Source organism: Acartia tonsa, chromosome 2, assembly GCF_053477335.1.
Source record: "Acartia tonsa isolate MP-2025a chromosome 2, ASM5347733v1, whole genome shotgun sequence".
Classification (NCBI taxonomy): Eukaryota; Metazoa; Arthropoda; class Copepoda; order Calanoida; family Acartiidae; genus Acartia; species Acartia tonsa.
This window is the reverse complement of record NC_137261.1, coordinates 33990526-34009663: the sequence shown is the minus strand read 5'-3', so window position 1 is coordinate 34009663 and position 19138 is coordinate 33990526. Positions and strand designations below refer to the sequence as shown.

At 32.2% G+C, this 19138-nt stretch overlaps 1 protein-coding gene across 11 annotated transcripts in view; it reads right to left on the bottom strand.

Annotated features, from left to right (window-relative positions):
* Nucleotides 1-8311: 8311 nt before the first annotated feature.
* The window catches only part of FANCI (Fanconi anemia complementation group I), a 66338-nt gene continuing 55511 nt past the window's right edge, over nucleotides 8312-19138 (bottom strand). Inside the window, exons 30-32 of one of the 11 annotated variants that reach the window (XM_080151661.1) lie at nucleotides 11597-12035; nucleotides 8538-8736; nucleotides 8312-8409 (exon numbers count right to left, since the gene is read on the bottom strand). In XM_080151661.1, coding sequence (XP_080007787.1) covers nucleotides 11935-12035 — 101 coding nt within the window. In that variant the 3' untranslated portion in view covers nucleotides 8312-8409; nucleotides 8538-8736; nucleotides 11597-11934. Of the gene's footprint in view, nucleotides 8737-11104; nucleotides 11121-11596; nucleotides 12036-19138 lie in introns of all 11 variants that reach the window. The other 10 variants (XM_080151660.1, XM_080151662.1, XM_080151664.1 and 7 more) reach the window with 10 other exon arrangements.

Sequence of the window (19138 nt, the reverse complement as noted above, 5' to 3'; positions counted from 1 at the left end):
AAGCTTATTTTGGGCAGAGTTAGGTTGCCAGTAACTAGGGGGGATGTCATTTTTTGTTTTTGAATCTGAGGGCTTCATAATTGGGGTATAGGGTCTTCTTATGGCAGTTTTTCAGTAGTTAGATTGGTACTGGTAGATTGTTCTATGACAGTCATGAATTGATCTTTGTAACAGCATCCAGCAGTGATGGTAATGAAGTTATTCAACTGTTTTCTTCTCTTTGCGAGATCAAGTTCTGTGTCAGGCAGAACAGCATTAAGAATTCTGTGCTTACTTGTTTCAGAAGCTTCACAGGGACCATCCTCACTGAACTTCTCGAAGTTGTCATCTTGAGAAAGATAGTCGAGAAGTTCATTTTTCCAGGTATTCAAATCTATGTCTATGTACCATCTCTTGGAAGCCTTTCTGGCTTACTGATTTTAATTCTACTCATTTCACTTGTGAAGAGATTGCGTAAATTAATCTTGTCTATTTCTTCGCTGAAGAATAGATGGGGGCTGGTTCAGAGTTTAGTTCGCTGCCACCACGTTATACAGTAGAAATGACTCACCTAAATGAGCTTGTGAAGATTCCTATGTACTAGTTGGCTAAGGGTATTCTGTTCTTGATGTTAGATAGTCAGCCCTCGCAAGGTCTCTGCTATATACGTCAGTCAATACAGAAGTTCTTAGCATTTATCAGTCAGATCTCGTAAGATCTCTACTGGTTGGACTTAATTAACTTTTCAATAATACTGAGCTGATCCGGGACAATATTACGCTTATGACATATGTAGGATGAAGAAGACATCTAAACCCGCTTATGTCATGCTTATCTGAAAGCAGTATTCTTTTTCTTAAGGTTATCTTCCGGGAGTTCTTAATCAACATGATCATGAGAGATTCAGAATATTATTATTTATTATTTTCACTACCACAACAAGGTAAACACATATGGTGCATTATTTGCCAAATGTACCACTTTTCTGCGCTACCTCTCCGATTTTGTTAATACTCTATTTTTTGGTCCGTTGGGTGATTCAAGGATGCTGGATGGCCAAAAAAAAGTTTCAGAGTCCCTGGATGTCTAGATATCTAGCTATCTATGAAGGTAGGTAACAAAAATTTAAAAAACACCCATTTTTTCACAATTTTAAAAATTAATTTTTTCATCAATCTTACATCCAACCTATACATTTTATACACCAAAATGATCGTTTATTCATGTAAAAGGCGCACATAATGCTATTTTGGCCAAAACTCTAATTTTACAGGGTGTCCAAAAAAAAGTGTATTTTGGATATCTAGCGTAATACCCAAAATACCTGTCCGAAAAAAATCATTTTTTTTTGGCTTAAATCCTGTGTTTTATCTGTTGGCATATGTGGTATATAACGGTTCGTTGGACCCTGGACTATAAGGTTATCAAATTTCATTTTGGAACACCCTGTAAATGTGATTTTTGTGTCTGTAGAGCTAAAACTTGGTCCAAATTGGCTATTTTTTTCAAATTACTCTAATATGTGCCTTAGTATGTTTGGCCATAGTGTTTTCTGACCAGATCAATATTTTCCTATTTTTTGGACACCCTGTATTTTCAAAAAAAGAGAAGAAAATTTTTTAGTTTTTTTAAATTTTTTTTTCTATTTTTAAGTTACTTAAAACTGTCATATAGATACAGATTTTGACTAATAACAATAATATTTGCCTATTTTACAAATTTTTACACTTTTGGGACACCCTGTGCATGTTTTTGAAAAATGATGGTTTTTGCCCATTTTTGGGAGGAAGGAGTCGTTTTAAGGCCATAGACTATATCTTCATTTTTGTAGAACTTTTGAAGATACATCATTTGTTATTTATGCAAAAAGCGCAAAAACCGAACCGTTTTGCCGTTATTCACTGCCAATAATATTTGCCTATTTTACAAATTTTTACACTTTTGGGACACCCTGTGCATGTTTTTGAAAAATGATGGTTTTTGCCCATTTTTGGGAGGAAGGAGTCGTTTTAAGGCCATAGACTATATCTTTATTTTTGTAGAACTTTTGAAGATACATCATTTGTTATTTATGCAAAAAGCGCAAAAACCGAGCCGTTTTGCCGTTATTCACTGCCAAAGGCGGAATTTTTTACGTTTTTTGCCGTTCCCGAGGATTTAATGCACATTTTAGGTAGGAAGACGTTGATTTTTCAAGATAACTGTGAAATACTTTTATTTAGGCATTTTATTTTACTAAATTTCATGTAAAGTAAAAATTTTTGTATATCCAACCGATTTTCGTCGAGATGGATTTCAATTGTTAAAACAAGAAAATGAAGTGTATATAATATAAATAATTGCTATAACATAAGTAATAAAAGAAACATAAACCATGTGCATTTGAAATTCCTTTTGACAAAAATCGGTTGGATATACAAAAATTTTTACTTTACATGAAATTTAGTAAAATAAAATGCCTAAATAAAAGTATTTCACAGTTATCTTGAAAAATCAACGTCTTCCTACCTAAAATGTGCATTAAATCCTCGGGAACGGCAAAAAACGTAAAAAATTCCGCCTTTGGCAGTGAATAACGGCAAAACGGTTCGGTTTTTGCGCTTTTTGCATATATAACAAATGATGTATCTTCAAAAGTTCTACAAAAATGAAGATATAGTCTATGGCCTTAAAACGACTCCTTCCTCCCAAAAATGGGCAAAAACCATCATTTTTCAAAAACATGCACAGGGTGTCCCAAAAGTGTAAAAATTTGTAAAATAGGCAAATATTATTGTTATTAGTCAAAATCTGTATCTATATGACAGTTTTAAAAGGACTCTCCACAGAAAAATAAACTTTGGATTTTTGAAAATCTAACCTGAAATTATTATTCTCTGTTCAATTTTAGGCATTTTTTGTTTTTGTGGCATCGCGATCGAAGCCCTTTGAAATTTTTAACCGCCTTGAAGTGAATCCTCCCGCCATTCAATTTGTGCTGCTTTAGTGATTTTTAGCTTCTATGTTGCCGCATTCATCGCCCTTCTCCGCCGCTACTCCGCTATTCATTGCTGTATGTCGCGGTTCAATACATGCTCCCCTCTCCCTTGTTCAGAAATTAAATGGAGGCTGGGGGTGTTGTGTATAGCGACGTAAGCAATGTATAGCGGAGTAGCGGCGGAGAAGGGCGATGAATGCGGCAACTGCGGCAAAAGATGGTTATATTTGGCGGAGGCGAACACAAAATGGAGGCGGCAGGATTGTCCAGTCAAGGAAGAGGATAAATTGTAGAGCGGCCGGTTGAAATGGAGCAAATGTTCTTTAGCGGCAAACATATATTGAGTGGAGGAAAGTGTAGTATATATTGTTATAGTGGCAGTACAAATAGGCGGCGGACAAAATTTTCAAAGGGCTTCGATCGCGATGCCACAAAAACAAAAAATGCCTAAAATTGATCAGAGAATAATAGTTTCAGGTTAGATTTTCAAAAATCCAAAGTTGATTTTTCTGTGGAGAGTCCTTTTAAGTAACTTAAAAATAGAAAAAAAATTTTAAAAAACCAAAATTTTTTTCTTCTCTTTTTTTGAAAATACAGGGTGTCCAAAAAATAGGAAAATATTGATCTGGTCAGAAAACACTATGGCCAAACATACTAAGGCACATATTAGAGTAATTTGAAAAAAATAGCCAATTTGGACCAAGTTTTAGCTCTACAGACACAAAAATCACATTTACAGGGTGTTTCAAAATGAAATTTGACAACCTTATAGTCCAGGGTCCTCCGAACCGTTATATACCACATATGCCAACAGATAAAACACAGGATTTAAGCCAAAAAAAATGATTTTTTTCGGACAGGTATTTTGGGTATTACGCTAGATATCCAAAATACAATTTTTGTTGGACACCCTGTAAAATTAGAGTTTTGGCCAAAATAGCATTATGTGCGCCTTTTACATGAATAAACGATCATTTTGGTGTATAAAATGTATAGGTTGGATGTAAGATTGATGAAAAAAATAATTTTTAAAATTGTGAAAAAATGAGTGTTTTTTAAATTTTTGTTACCTACCTTCATAGATAGCTAGATATCTAGACATCCAGGGACTCTGAAACTTTTTTTTGGCCATCCAGCATCCTTGAATCACCCAACGGACCAAAAAATAGAGTATTAACAAAATCGGAGAGGTAGTGCAGAAAAGTGGTACATTTGGCAAATAATGCACCATATGCATATTAATGTAATCAATCATGATATATAATTAGGACACCCCGGGGATATTCACAAGAAGAACACTACAAACAGATCCAGGTAGGAAGAATAGAATCTGGGTAGGGACATCAGTTGTCTGATTCAGATTACTAAAATGATATGTCATTTAGGGAAGTTGCAATCTAACGCAGGTTTTCTTTTAAGGAAGTTGTTAACTATTTCATATAAAACAAGGATGACAACATCCATAAAAGCGAAGCTCTGAAATGGAAGGACAAACGGGCATTAAGACTTGTATAATGTCAGAACTGAATAATCAGAATGCGAATGTATAAGAGTCAAAGCAAAATTGTAAGTAAATTTGTTGAAAAACTGCTTGATACAGGATAATGATTATGGACATACTTACATTTTTAGGACTTGATTATAGAGTTGCTTCGCTTTTAATATTGTACTTTGTTGTCCTACCCAGCATATACTTTTATCGCATTATTTTAAGAAACATGTCGCATTAATACGTCCTTAATGACGTAACTTTTTTATTACTATACAAATGACGTTTCATATTTTTTTAAAGGACGTTTTGTGTACCAAAAATACGTCGTTATCTTTAAAAAAACGTCACCATAAACAATATAAATAATAACAATATTTTGAATTTAATGACATGTTATCTTAAATAACGGCGCATTAAAACGTCCAGAAAAACAAGATGGCCGCCAAACTAACAATATAATTTAAATATTAATTAAAAAATAATAATATTTTATTAAATCCTAAAAATGCGGCCTTAACTCTGAAAAAACGTCACTAAAAAATATAAATAACAAAAATATTAAATGACATATTATTTTAAATAAAGACATATCAAAACGTCATTTTTTTACTGTAAAACGTCAAAAAAAACAATATGGCCGCCAAAATTGGTATTTAATGTGTATCAATAAAATATTAGATTTAATATAAACAATTATTATATTGAATTAAATAAATATTTTTTTAATTAAATCATTGAATTAATTAATAATTAGAAATTGATTTGAGTTAAATAAAAAATGGATTATTTTAATAAAAATTGCAATTAATCTAGATGCTTGAATATGAGAAATGTACACAGGAAAAAAATAAGACCTCACTCTTAATCAGGAAACGAGAAAATCTTTTTTTTTATATATTTCTAAATTTCTGCCTTTTATTGCCTAACCAACCGACCAACATACAAAATATCATGGAACAAATTGGTTAGAAGCCTCTAGGGGCACTGGTAGGTGGGGGAAAAGTTGACCTTATCCCATTTTAAATTTGAGTTTCAAAAGAGTTTTTAAAAATATTTTTTTGGGGGGAGGGGGTTGTAGAATCCTCCCAAAAGATAGTTAAAAACCTTCCCAGGACCTATAAGAAGCTTCACTGTAAAAGAGAACAATATCGGTTCTGCAGTTAGCGAGATCCTTTGGGACAGACAAAAAAACGTTTACTAATTAATATAATAGGATTGATATAAAATAGAACTCTTACCTTTAATGTTATAAAACCAATTGAAATTCACTAAAGTCCCCAAAGTTGTTTAAGCTAACTTCTTACCTCAACATTGTAAAACTTATATTCATGATTAATCGTCGATTATGATCTCCTTTCGAAATTATGCAACAAGAGAAGGAAAAATGTTTTTAAAATTCATTTAACTCATTCTCTCATCACATTTACGAACGAAGTTCTATTATTAAGTAAATCTTATTCTTCACACTTATTCTTCTACTCATAAATTGTAATGTTTGTTTGTAGGGTTTAAACATTACTAAATACTCATAATATTTATATGGGGATCATAGTTCAGAAATTTTTTTTGTATTTTAATAAGAAAAATTTAACTTCAAAAATAAAAATAATAGATTTCTTGATTTTATTTTTATGTTACAAACTTTTAGTTTTTAAGAAGAAAAAAAAATTTAAAAATAATTATGTCAGAATTTTTTCTGAACTCTTCCTTATTTTCTAAAGTGTCTTGAAAATTATTTAATTAATCAAGATGACACATTACACAATAAGGACGTTTTAATTCAACATTATTTATTTTATTTACTGTCACATTAATACGTAATTCTACACATATATATTAATATGTGGAAAAAATACAAAATGACGCATTGAAACAACCATAATTTTTATATTTAATCAGGCAATAATTTGTAATTTATTTTTTTAAGAAAAATAATGGCAAATAAAAAACAATTAAGGACATATTAATAGGTCATTTTCTTTAAATACGTCACAAAAAAGACGTATTGAAAATTAACGACATGTCAATGCAATATTTCTAAAGAAACAAAACCACTTTAGTAGATGCTGGGTAGGAATCAGTATACCAAAAACAAAGAAGATAAAAGAATAGAATCCAGGTAGAAGATTCTGCCTGGCTAGCCTGAAATAAAATTAGAACTTTTGAAAGCCCTAAATGGCTACAAGGCTTGTAGTAAAATCACATGATTTCAGGTATTATCGAGAAATGATATGAAAAATAAATGCCTTTTTTAATAGTATACTAAAAGCCATACAGCCAATCGTCCAGCCATATTTGTCCTATTCACAATGGATTAAAACTTTATAGTATAAGCAAAACTTTAAACAAAAATTCATTTCAACATGAATTTAGTAAAAAAATGACTTTAAAAATATTTGGTTAAAAAAAATGATCACGGCATTTGTATTAGGGTTGCGTAGAATTTGTTTACAAAAAATCCTTAGCAGCTGATTTTTAATTCTTTCAAGGTCTGAGAGTAAAAGATGTTTATATCCAATTATATATTTTTAAGTATTTTAATTTCAATTATTAGCATAAATTATTTTATTAATTGTTGAGTTATACGCAAGTTACGTTTACATTTCGTAATGTGATTAATCAAGTTGCGTCACAAAGTACATTGACAGTGGTGAAATGTAAACAATATTAGATAAACATAAATTTAATTTCTATGCAGTAGAGACATAAAGTTAGAGGAAAACTCTAATAATTTTCGATATATTTTCATTAAAAAGATATTATTTCAGTTTTGTCCCAACTTGACATGTGTTCCATTCAAGTTTCATATTATGTTTTTATTGCGCAAGCGCAACTTTTCTTCAATATTCCCTAAAATATTTGAGGTTTTCATTTCTATTCCTCCTTATTCTATGACCAAAAATCAGACCAATCGGATAATTAGGTCACATACAAATTTGTTGTTAAAAATGTAAAAAATCAACATGTTTAAAATGGACGTACGGACATTCTGGTAATGATTGTAGAGTTGCTACGCTTTCTAACTCGTACATAACTATTACAGGAATCACCATGCAAAATTTGAAATCGATAGGACAATTATAACATGCCTAAATTAACGAAAAAAGCTATTTAAAAAAGTAAAAAATCAACATGTTTAAAATGGACGTACGGACATTTTGGTAATGATTATAGAGTTGCTACGCTTTCTAAATCGTACCTAACTATTACAGGAATCACCATGCAAAATTTTAAATCGATAGAACAATTATAACATGCATAAATTAACGAAAAAAGCTATTTAAAAAAGTAAAAAAATCAACATGTTTAAAATGGACGTACGGACATTTTGTTAATGATTATAGAGTTGCTACGCTTTCTAAATCGTACCTAACTATTACAGGAATAACCATGCAAAATTTGAAATCGATAGGACAATTCTAACATGTCTAAATTAACGAAAAAAGCTATCCGTTACGGACGGACGGACGGACGGACCGACCCTAATTATAGAAAAGCTTCGCTTTTAATAAAATAAGAATCCAGGTTCGGGTAATAGTGGCCTCTATACGGGTATAAAAATAATAATAGATTTAGAAGTAACTAAACTTTAAAAACAAATTTATCTTTTTGGAAATAATAGAATGGTCTGAATTAATTGTTATAATTAAAATCTAATTGAAAGAATGTTTTCTTTGCATAACTCAAAAGTTATGTTTCTTTTATTAGCTATTTAACGATATGACGCCCTGAAAGTACTTATTAATGTGTAGAAAGTAAAACATACAAAGCTCAAATGATTACATGATATTAATATTAACAATATGACTCTGTGACAAACTTATATATAGAAAAGCTACGCAACACATACTCCAATGAAAGAATGTAATAAAAAATATTTATTTGGATTATTACATATATAATACTAAAATAGAATTTTCTTTATAATCACTATAAGCGTTTTAATTTGTACAGAAGGAACCTAGTAATAGTGTCTAATTTTTTATCTTTGTGACGTAACAAAAATTCATCTCTTTTTTAGGGATTTCCTTTCCCACCTCCCCTCTCATCCTTCGATTTTTGTTACGTCACAAAGATAAAAAGTTAGACACTATTACTAGGTTCGTACAGAAGTTTTTAAGCGTAAAATGTTACAAGTCATAAATGCTAATTTTAATTAACAAATGAATAAAAATTAAAATATTGACACAGAATCGCAATAGTTTTTCAATAGAAGCAAGATTATTTTCTTCCTGTTTGTTGCTGAAAGAAATTTAATAAAAATAAATAAAACTAATTCCTACATGATCTTGGATTTAACGAAATTCAAATTATCAAAAATTTTCAATAAGGGGGGGGGGTAGATATACCACACTTTTCTGGGATCTTGCTGAGTCAAGTATCAACTGTTGGGAATATCAAAGGATGACTCCATGCAAAATTTGAGCCGGATCCGGCCAAAACCGGCCGTGAATTTTATGAAAAACCGGTTTTTCCCGGTTTTTAGGGGGTATCTGTAAATCGATTCAGCTGGAGCAAAACCGGTTAGAGGTACAAAAAATTTTACTTCACATGAAATTTAGCCAATGCAATTGCCCACAAAAATGTACTTCATCATCAACTTGATTGGACAACTCTTTCCCCTCCTAAATGTCCATTAAAACCTCGGAAACGGCAAAAATCGCCAAAAATCACGCCTTCGGCGGCAAATAACGGCTAAACGGTCAGTCGGTGGCGAATGAAACATGAATAAAGAAATGTCTGCCTCAAAAAGTTGTTCAACATCAAAGAGATGCTTGAAGTCTCTAAAACGACTCCTTCCCCTCCTTTGAGGGGAAAAACTGAAAAAACGTGATTTTCAAAAGTATGCCCACTTCGTGGGTGTGGGGGGCACTGAACCCGTCACCCCAGGGTCACCAAATATAAAGTCTAGGCGGCCCACAATGCTGAATTTTCACCAAGTGAAAGTCTTGTGTCATTATCTCTTATGAGAAAAAAGTTATTAATTAATTAAAATTTCAAATTGTGATTTTTTGATGGATTTCTTTGATGAAACGACAGGCCGGTCAATTTGTAGGCCATTTTTTGCGGTTTTTGGGTTCGTCACGCCCAAACGGTTTGAGTTAATCTCACGGGACCTTTTGCCCAACCTAAGTCTGGTTATTTGTGAGGTCTAGGGAAAAAAACAGACTTACGCAAAAGATTATAATTATAATATTTACACAGAAAAATGGCACGAGGTGAGGGTTTGAGGGGGCAAAATGAGCCGACCAGCGATTTTTGACGGCACGCAGCGACGTCGTGCTTCATCCAATCCGGGATTTTTTTTTTCTTAGACCTTACAAATAACCAGGCTTAGGTCGGGCAAAAGGTCCCGTGAGATTATCTCAAACCGTTTGGGCGTGGCGGGCCAAAAACAGCAAAAAATGGCCTAAAAATTGACCGGCCTGTCGTTTCATCAAAGAAATCCATCAAAAAATCACAATTTGAAATTTTAATTAATTAATAACTTTTTTCTCATAAGAGATAATGACACAAGACTTTCACTTGGTGAAAATTCAGCATTGTGGGCCGCCTAGACTTTATATTTGGTGACCCTGGGGTGACGGGTTCAGTGCCCCCCACACCCACGAAGTGGGCATACTTTTGAAAATCACGTTTTTTCAGTTTTTCCCCTCAAAGGAGGGGAAGGAGTCGTTTTAGAGACTTCAAGCATCTCTTTGATGTTGAACAACTTTTTGAGGCAGACATTTCTTTATTCATGTTTCATTCGCCTCCGACTGACCGTTTAGCCGTTATTTGCCGCCGAAGGCGTGATTTTTGGCGATTTTTGCCGTTTCCGAGATTTTAGTGGACATTTAGGAGGGGAAAGAGTTGTCCAATCAAGTTGATGATGAAGTACAATTTTGTGGGCAATTGCATTGGCTAAATTTCATGTGAAGTAAAATTTTTGTACCTCTAACCGGTTTTGCTCCAGCTGAATCGATTTACAGATACCCCCTAAAAACCGGGAAAAACCGGTTTTTCATAAAATTCACGGCCGGTTTTGGCCGGATCCGGCTCAAATTTTGCATGGAGTCATCCTTTGATATTCCCAACAGTTGATACTTGACTCAGCAAGATCCCAGAAAAGTGTGGTATATCTAGGGGGGGGTAATGCAACCATCTCGTAAACAATGAGTAAATGGCACTTAGAATTCGAATTTAGATCTGAAATTTTGCATGCGTTATCCTTTGTGGGTCTATTTTCCCTAAATCGAACAAAAAGTTTAAAAAGTAACGGCTAACGGCTCAGGACAAATCTGTCATAAATTACATAGGAATCAACTTTTTGAAACTTATTTTTGCTTTACATCAAGTGTAATGATACCAAAAAACATTTTTTTGATTTCTAGTACCAGTAACTACCGGCTAGTACTGGTTGAATTCGTTTTGGAGCGGCAAAGAGAATTATGTGATGATAGGTTTCGTGACGGATTTGCCCTAAAATAGGCAAAAATTGCTAAACGGCTGAGCCACCAGGATTACTCATGCAAAATTTCAGATCAAAATTTCAATTCTAAGTATCATTTACTCATTGATTACGAGATGGATGTATTAACCCCACCCCCTTATTTATTTAAAGAAACACATTTAGAAAAAGATTAGAAAATAATATTTAAAAACTAATACTCTACTTTTTCAACTTAAACCCTACAGTTTAAAACAGATAAAAATTATCAATTTCAGGCCAAGCAATGACAATAAAAACAAGGATGATAACATCAATAAGTAGCGAAGCACAAATATTCGTGGATGGGACTGACCGTCGTTGTTGTTTTCTTCAAACGACGGGAAATTTAATTTTGATATCTTTAACTGAAAAATTTTGAAAATCGGCAAGCGAGGCGAAGCCGCTAGTTTGTAATAAAATATGAACACTCCTGGTAGAGCAAAATTCTCCAACAGGGCTAAGTCTCGAGTTGTAGTGCCCTGGAGAGGTGAGCAGTTTCAAAATTCATTAAAGTTTTCTTATTGTCATTGGTTGAGCATGAATTGTTTTTTTATTTTTTGACCAAAAGTATAGTTTATATTTAAAAAAAAGTGAAGCGATTGGTTATCTTTAACACCCATTTAATTCTCAATTTCCTCAATAAGGACCCCGAATTTGAAAATTGGGATTTTAACACCTGATACAATGAAGGTGCTGCTTCTGTTTCAAAGCTCTTGTGTAATATAAATATTTTTGTATATTTAGATACACCAGTAAAATCTATAATAAATTTGAGCATTTTTAGTGATTTCTTAATATTTGGCATTAACATAGAAAAAATATAATTACAAAATAGGTAGGTAGAAACTTGAAATTTACAAAATCATATGAAATTTTAATCAAAACCAAAGCTATTGACAGAATATAAATATTACTTTTGAAGCGATATGGAATACCATAAATTTCACCTTATGAAAATCAGAAAAGCAAATATTGACTTTGCTAATAATATAATCTTTGTGAAAATAGTTGATATTATTTAGCTCTGTTCTCCTTCATTTTGCTGAGCTTAGCACTAAGTTTTCCCTTCTTGGCGGCAGGACCATCTGAGGTATTAGCCCCTACGCTTGTATTACCTAAAATATAATCATAAAGTGAGTATTAAATATTTTTGGTTTACAATTCGTTGTATGCTTAAAAGCCCTCCTTGTAAATTTAATTTTCCGATCTTCGCCCCATCTTCCCCTTTTTAGTAGCGAAGCTACTCTATAATTCACTTTGTCTGTACGTCCGTCCGTAACGCTATGGGGGAAAAGTGAATTTCTCGGCTCTTATAAAAGATAAACAGCTGAAATTTTTAGTGAAAACTCTTGTGACATCTGCTCATCTAATCTATAAATTGTTTTGTCAGTCTGTCTGTTAACTGGGGTGCTAGATCGATTCCTAGATTTTTACATTTTTGTAATTTTTCTCGATTGCTGTTCAAAATAAACGGCTGGAATTTTCAGGGATTAAATAATTTCATATTTTACACAAATCCATCAAGTTTTATTAAGATGCCTTTATTGGTTGGGGTGCTAGATCGATTCCTAGAGTTTAAAGTTTTCATGATTTTTTCGATCCATATACAAGATAGACAGTTGAAATTTTCAGGAATTGAATAAGTTTACACTCTACATATTTAAATTAGGTTTTATTAAGATATCCTTATTGGCTGGGTGCTAGATCGATTTCTAGTTTTATAAAGACTTACAATTGGTTGAAACTTTTAACGTTTTTCTTATTAGCTTAATGCTTGAAAAGACCATTATACAATATATATCTTAAAAGGTTTCGTAAATTTTTAAAATTGAAGTTTTTTTATGACATAATCTATAGATAATTTTTTCCATATGTCTTATTTATAATTTTTGAGCTTCGCTAATTATGGATGTTGTCATCCTTGTTTTAGAGTAAGTTGGGGGGGGGGGTGGGAGAAAAATGAGGTTATAGTGGTCACACATTACGGGACTGGACAATCTTATCTAAAGGCGGCCTTTCAGCCAATTAATTCAATTAGAAATTGCCAAAAATTAAATATTTTGTTGGCGTAAAACTTGATTTTTTGATGTAGCTGATGGGAAGTGGGTAAGAAGAGAATAAATAAGGGAGGATGGTTGTGGGGAAATTTTCACCTAGAATTATTTGTCTGAATCACATTCCCTAGTCCCTGGTCTCATTAAAGCAGTTTAGAGATTTTATGCTAATTGCTTCTTACTTTCACATATCTCTTTAACATTTTCAAAGTACTTGCCTATAATGTGTTTTAAACTATTTTAATATATTGTCCATTGTATCATAGTGTAAATAGCATTGCTAATACCATACCTACTATTTATTTATTTATTTGTTCTGTTTAAACCTATTTATATATTATATGTATAAATCCAATATAATTATCTTATTAAAATTCGATGTAGCTGGCAACCTTATAAAATCTATTTGAATATGTTTGTCCTAAACTGGTATTTTCAGCTTATGCAACGGCCAACCAACCCAGGTCATGAAAGTACCAAACTGCATAAAATATGTGAATATGTGTAATGATTTCATTATTGTTTTGTATGCTTATGTTGAAATACATATATATCTATCTCTAAATATTTCTTTGTCATTATCCTTTTTGGGGCTTCGCCCCTACAGGAGAAGGAAGGTTTCACAATCTTTGTGAATTTGGTAAAACAAAGTATAAAAGAAGAAAAGAAATTTAAAAAGAAAAAAATTTAAAATTATAAAAGAGAGAGGTCATTTTCTAGTAAATCCCGTAAAGGTGTGTGTTATAAGGCCTAAAAATAGTAGTAGAACGATAAGGTGCTCTATATATTTGTATTTCCTATTGAATAGAACAATAGGGAAGAAATTTTTTTTTTTTTTTTTTGATAACCGTACCTGGAATATCTTGAAATTTCTATCAAACGCTTTGTTTGGCTCAAACTGACACAAATATTATAATAATAATGTTTTCTATAGGTACAAGGTAAAGGTTAAGAACAATCTATACCATTAAACAAAGGAAGAAGTCATTCTTTACAGGTTGATTTATTATAATTATATTTTTTTTAAATTTTTGTCAGTTTGAGCCAAACAAAGCGTTTGATAAAAATTTCGTATATTCCAGGTACGGTTATCAAAAAAAAAAAAAAAATTCCCTATTGTTCTATTCAATAGGGAATACAAATATATAGAGCACCTTATCGTTCTACTACTACTTTTAGGCCTTATAACACACACCTTTACGGGATTTACTAGAAAATGACCTCTCTCTTTATAAAATTATATATAATCATAAACAAGGATGACAACATCCATAAGTAGCGAAGCATAAACAATTAAATAAGAATTTAGATATTAGTTGACAAAAGCATGCATATTAGGAAAAAATCACGAAACCTTTTCAACATTTGTTAATTTCTTAATATTTATTTATATTTCAGTACTATGACTAACAGACTGACGGTCAAAGTAAATTACATACTGGATGCTCAGAACAACGGGAAATTTAATTTTGATATTTTTAACTACAAAAATTTAAAAAAAAAACGGACCATAAACACCAAAGATGTGAAAAATATAAAAATAGCCAAAAACCTGCAAAAAGGCAGTCTGACCGCCATTGATGTGTTCTTGAAACGAAAGGAAATTTAATTTTGATATCTATAACTGAAAAACTTTGGAAATTGGGCCATAAACACCAAAGGTATGGAGAAAAATGTGAAAAATTGAAAAATAGCCTAAAACCTGCTTAAAGGCAGTCTGACCGTCATAGTTGTTTTCTTGAAACGACAGGAAATTCAATTTTGATTCTATAACTGAAAAAATTTTGGAAATCGGACCATAAACACCAAAGATATGGAGAAAAATGTGAAAAATACAAAAATAGCCTAAAACCTGCTAAAAAGCGGTCCTATCGACATTGATGTTTTATAGTTAATTGTGCTCCTTGATAATGGGAATGTTGTCAAAAAATTTCAGCCTTTTATCTTTTATAGGAGCCGAGAAAATCACGTTTCCCCCAAACTAAGACGGACATACGGACAGACGGACAGACGGACATTTCAAATTATAGAGTAGCTTCGCTACTAAAAATGAGGGCGGGAGAATTTTCATTTTTGGGGGGGTTGAGGGTGTCTTACTCCCAAGAAAATAGCTTAAAACCACCACATGACCAGTAGGTATATTTCCTGAAGAGTAGAATCCAATCGGTTCAGTGGTTACTGAGATCTTAAGGGACTGATGAACGGACATCAAGCTACTTTGTATTATATACTAGTGGGTTCGCCCATAGCCTCTAGGGGCTTTTTTCCCTAAAGGTTCAGGGGAGAATTTAAAAAAAAAATTTTATATTTTTTTTAGATATTTTCTGTATTTTATAACTTTTTATAACTCTTTATAACATTTTATAACTCTTTATAACTTGTTATAACTGTTTATATTTATTTATATTAATTTATATTTTCTAAACCTTCCGAATTTTTTCTCTTTTTTAATGTTTTTAAAAATTTCTTTGCTATTAGTCTTTTTGGGGCCTCGCCCCTACAGGACACAGCTAGCTTAAGCCAGGTACAGGTTTACCTGAGCACGCCAAAGAAACTTACTATCAGGGGTGTTCTAGGAAGGTATTTTGAGTTCATAACCTTACTTAACTCTTACTTAAATCGTAGCTGTACCTTCCCTACTATGATTTTTTTCAAAATACATGTTCTTGGCTGCTGGGTTTCAATTTTTCTTTCTACTATAATTATAAAATGAATTGTTTGTTTCAGCGAGCTAGTTTACAAAGTTTAAAGAGCAAATCTAACTGTTAACTGGATATTTCCATCATATAATCCAATCCATCAATGAAAAATATTTTAAAAACTCATATTCTTTTACTACTTATAAAATTTAAAATTAGATACTTTCAAAGTTATATAATCTATATTTAGGCCAATAAACCATCCTATCATTAATTTGATTGATGAAAGCAATGATAAAAGCCTGGTGAATCTGTATCAGATTGTCCCAGAATATTTCTGAGACAATTCTGAAATACCAAGTCTATCAGTACATGTTTAACAATATGATCAGATAATTGACTCAAATTACATTGATGATTGATACCAGTACCTATTTCTTGTTTGTTGCACAAATTATTAAAGAAGGTCATTTCTTTTTTAATGTGTTTTATTATTTAGAAACTGATATACTAATTTAGATGATCTATACAGACTTGTATTTTTTTTAATCTTTAGGATCTTGCAGTCAAACAAATATTACAATTGCAATTCTGCCCTGTTTTATCATCTGAACATGTATTTCTTTGCAGAATAAGATCTTCATAATTAAGCATAGCAAGTACTTTAGTTAAATTACCAATATTTTTTTAACAGTACTTAAGATATTTCAACATTAGGGTGGGTTCATATTGGAATTAGACAAAGCGGGGATATGCAACAGATAAAATTAACCTTAAAAACATTTCTGGCCGAAAAAGAATTTAAAAAAATTGAGTTTTAGAACACGACCACTTAAAAATATAATTCATTACTTATTAGTATGCAAAGACGACATTCAAAATTTTTTTGAATCAGAACTATGGCTTCATGGTGCTCCCTGGAAAAGCCTTGAGGAGCTGAATCAGGAACTTTTGTCTGTTTCAAAATATCTCGTTCCTAGCCTTAGAAATCACTAAAAAACTAAAAAATTTTAAGGTTTATTGAGAATTGTCCAATTTGTAGAGGTTTTTTAGATTTTCTTAGGCTAGGAACGAGATTTTTTGAAACGGACAAAAGTTCCTGACTCAGCTCCTCAAGGCATTTCCAGGGAGCACCATGAAGCCATAGTTCTGATTCAATAAATTTTTGACTCCCATTTACAAATAGCTATACAATTGAATGTCTGGTCGTCAGCGGTTTTAAGACTTAGGATAAATTTTTAATCATCCAGAGGTGTATTATATCTATATAAATTGAGTGCAGATCCCCGCTTTAGCCTCAGAAAAAAAATGTCCAAAATCGACCCACCCTATTCAACATGTACTGCATGTGCCAGTTGGTAACGCAGGATTGTTAATGTTATAGTTCACATTCATTAAATACACAGAAACTTTCAAATGATTAAAATTGAGAAGGCTTGAATAAAGTTAAATATATTTTCTACTAAGTAGTATAGCTCTAACCGCGCGTTTTTTGAGAATTAAATATACTATGTAAACTATTTTAGTATCACCTACTCTCCTTATCTTTTTTGCCACAATGGACACAGCCCATGCCATATTTGAATGCTAGTGTAAGGATTAGGGTTGGGCCGGATATTTTTTTGGCCGGATACCGGATATACGGCTGATTTCAAATGCAGAATATCCGGTATCCGGCCGGATATCCGGCCAACGCAGGTATCCGGCAAATATCCGATTATCCGGCCAAATTACCGGATATCCGGCCGGATAACCGGCCAAATTACTACATATTAAAGTATCAAAAAAGGATATAGTCCCTTTCGTAGCAACGCACCTTAAGGGGCGATTCGTTGTATTTTTAAAATTGCTTTTAATAGGTTATTTTAATCTTTTAGGTTAGGTTAGGTTATTGCCCCGCAGGGTTAGGCAATTGACCCCGCAAGGTTAGAGTCCCCCGCAAGGGGCTAGAAATAGGGGAAAAGCTACTGTAAAAATACGAATAATCGCTCCTTAAGGGGCGTTGCCACGAAAGGGACTATACCCGCAAAAACATTTCTTCATAAACTGGTGTTTTATATAATACTAGCGGCTGCGTCCCTAGTATCTAGGGATATTAGAAGGGACATGAAAGTGCAGAAAAATAACTTAAAATCTTTCAACGACTTTTTTGTAAAAATTAAACAGCCTAAAACCACCCTGGGACCTATAAGAAGCTTATATTTATATTTTTTTACTTAAACAAAGCATTTCATGTTATCTAATACTAAAATATCCTATAGTCGTACATCCCTTTATGTAATATAGGTGTTCAAGTCGATTTCAGGTTCCAGGTATAATCCTGCAAGTCCTGAACCTCAGGGTCTCCAGAAATCTTTAAACGGTTCCTGTCACCGCAAATTTTTACTTAAAGATTTCAAATTTTAAACTTAGGCTTTTTTATATATCTTCATGACATATTACAAATCCGTTGCCGTTTACCTGCGAACCGTCGGTTTGCGGCTGGCAGCTGCCAAGTACTGCTGCCACCGCCAAAATTTATGTTTTGAGATTTCTAATATAAAATTTACATAAAGATAAACATATTCAGAAAAAATTGTTCTTCTATTTAAGATTAAAAAAACGGAGATTTTTGTTGTAAAATATAAAAGATTATATTGCCGGATATCCAGCCAGATAGTTTCAATATCCGGTATCCGGCCGGATATTGAAACTTCGCCCCTAGCCTCTAGGGGCTTTGCCCCTAGAGGTATAATTACATCTTCTATTACTTACCCAGCAGAACGGATCACAAATTTTCGCACCTACCCAGCAGGAAAACATTTTGCGATTAAATTCGCAAAATTCGTAAAGAAGTTGTATCAACTTTTTTTTTATAGCTAGCCGGTCCTTTTAGTAAGTAGTAGATGTAAAATTTTTCATAGAATTCAGATATGCAATCGGTTTTTTTGTAGACCTCTTATTTTTTAAGTAATTTAAGTTTTAAAAAAAAAATTAAGTCGATTTTAAGGTACTAAAATGCAACAAAAAAGAAAAAGAAAATGGCCATTATGAACAAAAATAGTAAGATCTTTAATTTGACACCTTACTTTTTCAATTCTGTCAGGTAATTATTGAAAAAATCGATTTTTTTAAACCCACGAGAATAAAAACTTTGAACTCAATTTTATCATTTCACAAGTAAAAAAATATGGGTTCATATATACCTTTAGAATCAGAAAAATATTACGAATCCATTGAAAGCAAAATTGAAAAAAAAGTTTACAATATAGTATATAAACTACAATAAAAGGAATTATATGAAAATATCATATTATATTGTACAGGCAACGTCTTAACTTTTGAATTGAGTATAAAAATGGGAAGGGGGTATAGAGGGGGTAAAAAAGGGAAGACGATAGTGTTGCCAGAACAAAAAATACAATTGGCCATTTTTTAATTTTTAAATTTTTTTACTTTTTTTCAATTTTGCTTACAATGGATTCGTAATATTTTTCTGATTCTAAAGGTATATATGAACCCATGTTTTTTATGTCTGTTTGAGAA